Below are 10000 nucleotides of genomic sequence, written 5' to 3'. Positions count from 1 at the left end.
TAATCTTCACAGCCATAAAATAAGCACTGAACCAAAATATAAAGGCTACTTCTAAACTTATAAAGTATTTTACGATATAATGGTTTCTATATAAAAAAAAAAAGAAATTTACGAATGACATGAAAGTATACTGAAGTTAATTTTACTCTCATTGGGAAAGTATGTCACTTGCAGCAGAAGCAAAGATGAGCATTGGCCAAGGTACAAAGCTATAAAGGCCACAGTATGGAATCATGTTCTCTTTTTTTCTCCTCCTAAAAAGCCGTTGTAGGAGTGTGCAATATGTAGCTTTCAAGTGTTCTGACCTTTGAAAGTAAGTGTAGATTGGTCAAATGAATCATACATCTAAGTGTTTGCGAGACAGTCATATGATCTCATTTAACTGGAGCATCAAGATAAGAACTGTACTGCGACCATTCATTTTTACATTCAGTTGGAGTGGGTTTACTAATGGAATGTTCTTTAAAGCCCCGCCCATGATGTGACTGGTGTGACTGGCCATTATGGCAGTATCCCATGTGGAGATACACTGTAGTCACTCAGGTCTTATCTATTTGTGGTTTCTAACAAGGGACTTGCATTAATACATAACATGTATACCAGTGTCATGTCAGTTAATCTAAGTATCACAAGAAATAATAAAAGTTCTCTGTAATTTCATACACACAGAAAAGTAATGAGATTAAAAAGATTCAAGAGTATAGCTGCTATTATATCTGAAGACATAATCTTTATAATTCTAATACAGTAAGTTACCAAATGTTTCAAGTTCTATGAAATTGAAATTATTTACACTGAACTTCTAACATTTAGCTTAATAAATCACAATCAGGAAACATTTTTACCACTATCACTCTTAATCCTGAAAGGAAATAAGCTTTATGTAACATAGATCAGCTTTGTAAAAACAATAAGAGGTTCCCATTACTCCTGCTAAGAACTTGCTGGAACTAATGACTACATACTTTGTCCATGAAACCTGTTTATGGAAAAAATAATAAGACAACATTATGCAGCACAAAGAATATCAATCAAGGTTAGATAAAATCAATGATAACATCAAACACCCATTCAAGCCTACTTATGTATGGAGATAACATATTTAACAGGTAATATAGAGTAGATAATAGATAATACTGAACAGTGTGCTATCATTAATCAACCATATTGCAAAGAATAAAAGGGGTTAGGAGCTTAAAAAATACTTCCTCAGTAAACCCACTACGAATATAATTATCATTATTATTTCTCTATTCTGGTATATTGGTATTCAGACACTGAAAGGGATTGCAGAATTACAGTGATAACTATGATCATAAGTGTAACTGACAAATGCAACGGAAATTAAAAGGTAATTTAGCAGTAAAAATAAAATAAAATAAAATAAGCATGAAACATGAATTACTTTTATTAGATTTTAGAACAAAAACACATTTCCTTTAATAGAAGTTACAATTTTGTGCATGAAACATGAGTGCATTCAAATATGATAGCACAATTCAGTTCAAATTCATTATCAATAATTGATGTAAGAATCTTTACATCTCCAAATCTGAGATAACAAAAGATAAAAAAAAAATATATATATATAAATATCCATAACATAAAGAAATAAACAAAATAAAAAAGATAACACATCATGTTCTCAAATGATTATATGTAGTCAAAGCATCATATAGATAAATATGACATTGCTCAACCAAAAAAACTTTCTTTTATGGAATATGTACAGCTACCATAAAAAGTCTGCTTACCTCTGAATGTGTTAGATGGGTTGGTAACATACAGTAATAAAAATGCATAAATATTCAAAATAGGATACTTCAATCTATGATTTGCAATATTGTGCAAAAATGAACTTCAGGAGAATTTGTTTCCATTTAAACTGAAGTAAAAATGGTTCAAATATCTTTTCATCACCTCTCAAAGCAATTTGAAATCTGAAATGCTGACATAACAGAATATCAAATTTTCCCTTATTACACTAGTACTATCACATGAAAACTACCCAAGCAGTCTGATACACAGTGCTTTGAATCAGATTTCAAAACTATAATTTGTTGTTTGTTTTAGGACTACTTGTGCCTAAAAGTGAAACTGCAGACTTTCCAAAAAAGATTAACCAAAATTCAATCACATTGCTCTACATCACTCACATACATTGGTATAGGATGTGTATTTTAAGTTTGTATTACATACATCAGTCGCAAACACTGATATATGGGATTTATTTTAAATTATAATTACACAAGATAAAGATATGAATGAGAATGGATATCTTCACAGCACAAGAGATGTATTTCACCAGTTTCAAATTATCTAAAGTCACAGTAACAATTATACAGCTAATGACTGACAGGTCACGGTCATCGGGTGATTCGTCAGCTTATGGCTAACTTAAATATGCCCTTTAATCTCACCAATGTATGTATTTCTGACTAAGTTATAATTAAAATTGGTCAAATATGTCTCTTGCACTGTCAAGATATTCATTCTCATACATACCTTCTCTACATTTGTCGCAATGAACACTGTTCATCATTACTACATATTCATCCATGTAATTTTGAACTTTATGCATCCGTCATAACAATCTAAGCCAAGTAGTTTTGAGTAATGTATGTAATCAGTATTACATGCTTTATATAAATGAGAATATTAAACTGCTATAACCATCCATCACCTGAATGAAAAAAAGAGCAGAATTACTTTTATGAATAACAACAATAATCAAACATTTTTATATGCTCTTCATGTACTGTTAGATGCTGTTGAGTTAGCAGACTTTTTGTTTTTGTTCAATGAAACATAGGCTGTACTTTGTCTCAATCTTATACATGAAAGAAAAAAAAAACATAAAAATAAAATTAATATTTCTTGATGATGATGATAATAATAATAATAATAATAATAATAATAATAATAATAATAATAATAATAACAATATCAATAATAATAATAATAATAATAATAATAATAATAATTATCATCATAATAATAAAAAGGCTTATATATAATATTCAAAACAAACACTATACACTATGGAAAATAATAATAATATTAACAATAAAAACACAGCAAATCCACTATCAAAATAAGGTCAAACCAATAATGAATTCCAAGCACTACTACCTAAGGTACTATCAGTCAACAATCAAATATTCACATATTTCAAACAACAAACACCTAATACTAAGCTAACACTCATGTATACTATCTAACATTCCAAAAACATTTGTAAAAAGAAAAAAAATATTAACTACAATCCACACAATGAATGTTAGTTTTCCCTTTTTGATTTACATGATGGTAAAACAGAAAATAAAATAAAAGAAAAGAAAAGAATGAAAGAAAAAATAAATATACATGAAATCAAATTGAATCATAAATAAAAGAAATAAATATTTAACACTTGGTGTTACTCTGTCTAAAATGCCAAGCATAATTCAGCGTAATACTTTTCATATAAAACCTTTCTGCAAAATGTGTCAACTAATATATGAAACCTAACTGATTCTTCTATAGGTGTTGAGATATAATTAGGATAAGGATGATTACTTTATTACAAATTTACTTGTTTGTGTGTGTGTGCCATATGTGTATAGAAAATAATATTCCAAAACATCAATATATGACACATAATATAGACTAAATTTTAAAGTAACCTAAATCACATGCTTGGAATGTACTATACTTAGAAAACACTTTAAGAGATACTGATAAGTAGTCTTGGTATAAATGCAAAAAGTGATTTGATTACCCTGTCTAAGATAATATATCAATCTTTTAATCTTTTAAATGCATCGATTTTGGGAGCATGTTTACATATATTTTTGCTTTATCAATAATTTCTTTTACACACAGATGATGGCTTTAAAAGCACAGAGTTACAAAATAGTCAATCAATCACTAGTATTAAGTGATCTCATCAATCTACCCCATTCCTTGATTTTTTTTGGAAAGAAAAGACTTTTTAATGAGATTTAGAATTGTCAATATCTTTTCAATCATGTAAATGATAAGAATAAAAGTTATGCACTTAGCAACAATAATAATCATGGGATATTTTTATCTCAATATCTAAGGTAAGTAAGTGAAACCAGGAGGGCCTAGTAACCGGCTCCTTGGTGACGAAAGTGCTTGTGAAGCCATGTATCAAAAAATCAATAAAATAAAACCAATTACCTTGACAATATTTAGGACTACATAAATTTTCATTATATTTAATGGAATTTAAACCTGTTGCTGCACTTAAGTTATCTAATGCTATATATATAATGCTCAGAGGTAATCCCAAGTCTTCATATAGCCATATTCAAATCAGAGCAGAAATTATGTCTCAACCTAAACCAACACATATCATAACTCATTATAAACTTCATTTTTTACTGTTGTGTAATTATCCACACACCTGTGCTTTTCTTACCTTCCAGAATAGAAACCTATGGTCCATCCTCAAAGCTATTTTCAATAACAGATAAAGCATTTTAGATATCAAAACTTCTGGTACTTATCAAACCATCAGTTAACCCTGAAGGTCATAAACTACATTAATCGTGACAAGATGACTAATGAAATTAAGCCTGAGGGCTAATCAGTGAACATACATTATACGGACAAAATGATAACAAAGCACATGAAATTATCTAGGCAATTCAGCCAATGTACTTAACCATTAGCCTCCAGATGACATGTGGTTCACATCATGGCTGACTTAGTCATGGCTCTGGGTGACGCTATGGCTGACTGGGGTGTAGCTCTTGGAGATGGGTTATTCAAATTATGATGTACACATTACATTTTATGCTGCTCTTTATAAGGAACCCTCATGACCACACTACATGCACTGGGGATTACCTGAGGGAGAATGGGATGTTTAATTCTAAGACTGGATATCGTTTTATCAAAAAGGGTGATATTTAGCATATACATCATTTGTCAGCTATGTGTGGATAATGTCTCGCACCAAAATGTTCTCTTGCTGCTGATACAAGTCTATAATTAACCTTCACTCTAGTTTATGTGACCAGTGTCCACATGTCAACTACTCATATTATGTTTTGGCGCTCTACCAGTAGAACTGTTTCTAAGTTAAGACACACAGAAGGCAAGTACTGAAGCCGTAGGAATAGCAACCTGGTATATAACAGCATACAATCTTTTAATTCTCAAAAACAAGATTTGTCATAATGAATTTAGTTTTTAATCCCTCAATAAGTTACATTTCATCTTCTACACAGAGTATAAATGGACTCTAATATATGCAGTTAGGCTACTGCATCTCCGAATATGGAAAAACATTAAAATCTTGTTTTGCATATAAATGTTACAAAAAAGTCATATCACTGCTAATGCAGCGTGGCGAGTGCTACGCATTGGCCCAGTCAGCCATGCATCATCCCCAAAGTGGAGGCCAAGCAAACCCCAAAGTCACACGGAGGCATTGGGTTAGAATAAATATAACTTGGTATACAGGAGCCATTTCCTTTTCTATAATAACAGAAATATACTAATCATCTATTGGTAACTGATGTAAAAGGCACATAAGAATGTTCTATTTTACCTAACCCGTAATAATTTGATTATCAAAATAACTTTTAAACGTGTTTGTCCAAAAGAAAAATAGAAGTCTCTTTTTGACAAACTTCATAGGTGAGGTTTGGATATAATTATTCGCATGTTAAGTGGTGACTGAGATTAATCCTGATTGGCAAGCTAAAGCTATATTATGTAAGGCAGCTATACGTAGCTTACTTATATTAAACTCATATTTCCTCGAGTTTGTTCCTAAATCCTCAACATTCACCTATAGTATGTATCATTTTATATACTGCATAAAGCAAGTGGGTACATAAAATAGGTGTGCTTATACCTCCCCGTATAAAAGTATATTATGATATATGAGCAATCATCAAAGTGCTTCATATTTAGAGACTAGAATGTAATCAGTGACAAATGGACCTCTTAATTCAATAAATTTGAAGTCAAGGTAGGAAATAGTATAGACTAAGTGAGCATTTCATTTAGCTCAACCTTTATCTTCTTGAAAAAGATATAAAATGGAATCAATTGATGAGCAGATAATAATAATAATAATAAAAAGCATAAATCAGCATTTCAAAACGACCACTGTTCATTTTGTTCAAGTTCAGCAAAACACAAATATTTTTCTTTCTTAAATGAAAAGCCCTCTCTGATATTTTCTTTTCATATTATCTGTAACACAAACAAAAGGCATCATGTTAACAATCCAACTGGACAGCGGCTTCCTGCTGGATTCTCATCACTGGGATCTTAATGAGGGAGATTTCTTTACAGTATCCAACACATTATTTCTTGAGAGGAAGCTGAGTTCCACTCCACATCTACACCAAAATTCCAAGTACAATGTGTTACACAAAAACAGGCTTCAGAAAAAAATAGATAAGATCACATAATCATCATAATGTCCCTACGGTTAATGTTATAGAGTAGAATTTACTTTCCTGTCGTGGGCTAGAATGATTATGAAATCCATAAATTCATGAGTGAAAGCAAAGGAAATGATAAATAGATAATATATATCTGCAGGTATTTGCAATAACAACAATGATAAAAAATAAGTAAAAAAAAAAAAAAAGAAAAGAAAAAATAACAACAATATGGCCATTAACATATTTCATTCATATAATGAACCTCATAGTATGGAAATATATCCTCAAAATATTGTGTTTGAAGATTGGGAAATAAATCTGACTTCACTAAATCTCATTGGGCTTTGAATGCTATGACTTACTATCAAACCCTTTTTTTTTTTTAATATGAAAAACTTCAAGTTAGGAAATAATGGCAATTCACATCAAGAGTGTGAGTGTGTGTGTGTGGTGTGTGTGGTGTGTGTGTGTGTGTGTGTGTGTGTGTGTGTGTGTGTGTGTGTGTGTGTGTGTGTGTGTGTGTGTGTGTGTGTGTGTGTGTGTGTGTGTGTGTGTGTGTGTGTATGTGTATGTGTGTGTGTGTGTGTGTGTGTGTGTGTGTGTGTGTGTGTGTGTGTGTGTGTGTGTGTGTGTGTGTGTGTGTGTGTGTGTGTGTGTGTGTGTGTGTGTGTTCGTGTGTGTGTGTGTTCGTGTGTGTGTGTGTGTGTGTGTGTGTGTGTGTGTGTGTGTGTGTGTGTGTGTGTGTGTGTGTGTGTGTGTGTGTGTGTGTGTGTGTGTGTGTGTGTGTGTGTGTGTGTGTGTGTGTGTGTGTGTGTGTGTGTGTGTGTGTGTGTGTGTGTGTGTTTGTGTGTGACAAAGAGAGCATGAATATAAATGTAAGTATGAAATTCATGAAGTCAGATGAACTTCCACACTCAACACTGGGGGGGGGGGGGGAATAAATAAATTAAAAAATCTCATGCTCCGCACTATGACAAATCAAATATTTCTGAATCACCAGAAAAGTTTACTATCCCATACAACCCTAAAAGAATGTCCACCATACTTACGTTGGCACTCGTATGGTTTGCCAGGAGTCTCCTCATCACCTTCCGTGGGGGCTTTTGGCTGCACCTCTTTCTTCTTGCGGCCTCTACTGCTTGGGGGCTATGGTTGGATAGGAATAAATATGGTTTAAACATATAATATGATTAAAATTTGGTTTAGTTGAAAATAAAATATACTTTCATTCAACCTTATTTTTCCATTTCATTTCCATCAAATGAGTGCTCATGGAATCATACATTAACATTATTGTCTGTCTGTCTCTCAATCTCTCTCGAAATACACACAAACACATGTACATAATTTATCCGTGTTATGTACAAACACTGATGATCAAGCTAGCATTAATTAATATTACATAATGTTATTCTTATTATATGATAAACTTGTTTAACCCAATGCTGCCAGGATGCTCGCTGTAGTATTTGTTTTGTGAAATGTATATTCGTGTAGATGGCTCCCCAACTGCTTAGCCATTTAGGAGTATATTAGTAGTCTACATGACCTTATCTGATTTTCCCCTTCCCTGGGTTTTCAGGAAGAATGTTTTTATTTTTCTAACACAGTTGATATCAGATGCTGTTATAATCATTAATGATATTATAATTATCAAATTGTTATCAACAATACAACTACCAATATTAAATAAAATATTTCTGAAAATCAAGGAAAACAGTAAACAGGTGAGATAGGTTGGACTAGCGATCAACTAATTGATGACTAAGCTTTTGTGGAGCCATCTATGTGTAAATACAATTAACAAACTAAACTCACAGTGGGCATGGCATGTACAAACATGATATCCACATTGGCACTGGGTTAACTGTTTAGCATTCCTTTTTGATTCCAATAAAATTTCATAAATACTGCACAGAAGCTCATAACAAAAACTATCATCACGTGACAAGTTTAGCAACCAATATCTTCCTCACAGATAAAATCATATTCTGATCTTACCTTGGGTGGCTTAGGAAGTTTGGGAGCTTTCTTCCTTTTCCTGGTTGGTGTTGATCTTGTGGAGTAGGTATCATCGTCGTCATCATCAGGCTCCTCATCCTCATCTTCTAGGAAACTGGTTTCATCATAGTAAAAGGGTTCCTAGAAGACGAAATCCATTGTTTGGAATGTCATTTCATTTTGAATCACATTTCCTACTTTGCGAACCAATGTGAATGACAGATCACCAGGCAAATTAGAGTCACTTTATTGTAAGCAAATATTATAATTGTGTTTCCTCCTCTAAAGTTATTCCTGAACAGAAAGACTGATTTTCTATCTCTTACCCTAAAACAAAATCTACATAAGAAAAAAAAGTAAGATCCTTTTCTTCTGCTTCTAGGAGCAGGGATTGCCAAAAGAATTATCTTCCTTCTCTAGTTTGCCCTGTCTTGAAAAGCTTCATGCCTTTATGAATTCCTTTTCCACATCTTTGAATACAATTTTCCATCTTGTACTTATTCCCTGGTCAAGAATGTCCTTCTGAATAACTTTGATTTCAATTTGCTCTTTTTTTTCTTTACCTTCTATATTTGGCAGCAATTTGGGAGCAGTAATTTTCTGATCAAAGCATCAAGTGATGGGGGGCATTTCCATGATCAGTTTGCAAGAGGTTACTGGATTACAATGCCAATATAACTGCTTTAATGGGTGTTGAAATTGCCAGAAGATAATGTATGTAGGGAAAGTGGGTACATTTGTACCTGAGAGACAATGCGAGGATTTGCAGTGCTTATGTAACTTTCAGCAGAGATTGAACTTGGATCACTTTATTTTAGTGAAAGCTCCTTCAATATCATCTCAACTCAGCCTCTCTCCTCTTTCCATTCTGTTTCTTTCTCATTTCAAAGATTTTCTGAATTAATTATTTTAGCCTTATCTTTTTGGACAGCCCCAGAAAGAACATCAGCAACTTCCTTAAACCCTATCATGACGGGGCCTGAATTCTTGTTGATGTAATATTACGCAACAGTCTAGACTTTGTGGCCAAACCTAAGCTGTGTATAGCTGGCCCACCTGTTGCGAGTCATGACACATATATACATCATAGGCCATTATGTCATGACGGTTATTGCCATACCCGTCACCGAAGGGTTGATCCCTTTGCTGGTGGGGATGGCATGTACATACCCATTTTGAGTTTAGTTTATCAATGCAATCCATCTGACCTTCACGTCATGGAAATTTTGGGTATGGGCGGGATGACAGGAATATACCATCATGAAAAAATTTGGGTTACGTCTGGAGTGACGGGAATGTGCCTTCTTGAAAAAATTTGGCTGAGTACTGGGTGACATATATGACATCATAATTGCACTAAGCTCTTGAAGGAAGATTAGACTCAGACATCTAAGAAGGGGCTCTTGTATTATTTCCATCAGTAAAAAAAGGAGGAACATATCATCTGTGAGCTATGCTTGGAAGAGTACCGGCTCCAGGGAGGACACAAATTTCACCTTGTACTGCCATGATCTGCACTGCAGGGTGTGCTACAGAAAACTGTCATACAAAAATATAAAAAATGGAACAAATAACAACACAGTTAT

At 33.1% G+C, this 10000-nt stretch overlaps 1 protein-coding gene across 3 annotated transcripts in view; it reads right to left on the bottom strand.

Annotated features, from left to right (window-relative positions):
* The window catches only part of LOC113802421 (zinc finger protein ubi-d4 B), a 58361-nt gene that overhangs the window by 28370 nt on the left and 19991 nt on the right, over nucleotides 1-10000 (bottom strand). For all 3 annotated transcript variants that reach the window (XM_070140284.1, XM_070140285.1, XM_070140286.1), the window contains exons 5-6: nucleotides 8415-8555; nucleotides 7463-7559 (exon numbers count right to left, since the gene is read on the bottom strand). In XM_070140284.1, coding sequence (XP_069996385.1) covers nucleotides 7463-7559; nucleotides 8415-8555 — 238 coding nt within the window. The remainder of the gene's footprint in view (nucleotides 1-7462; nucleotides 7560-8414; nucleotides 8556-10000) is intronic.

Source organism: Penaeus vannamei, chromosome 26 (assembly GCF_042767895.1).
Source record: "Penaeus vannamei isolate JL-2024 chromosome 26, ASM4276789v1, whole genome shotgun sequence".
In the NCBI taxonomy this organism is placed as follows: domain Eukaryota; kingdom Metazoa; phylum Arthropoda; class Malacostraca; order Decapoda; family Penaeidae; genus Penaeus; species Penaeus vannamei.
Note: the sequence above shows the minus strand (reverse complement) of the source record. Positions and strands in the feature narration are given on the sequence as shown.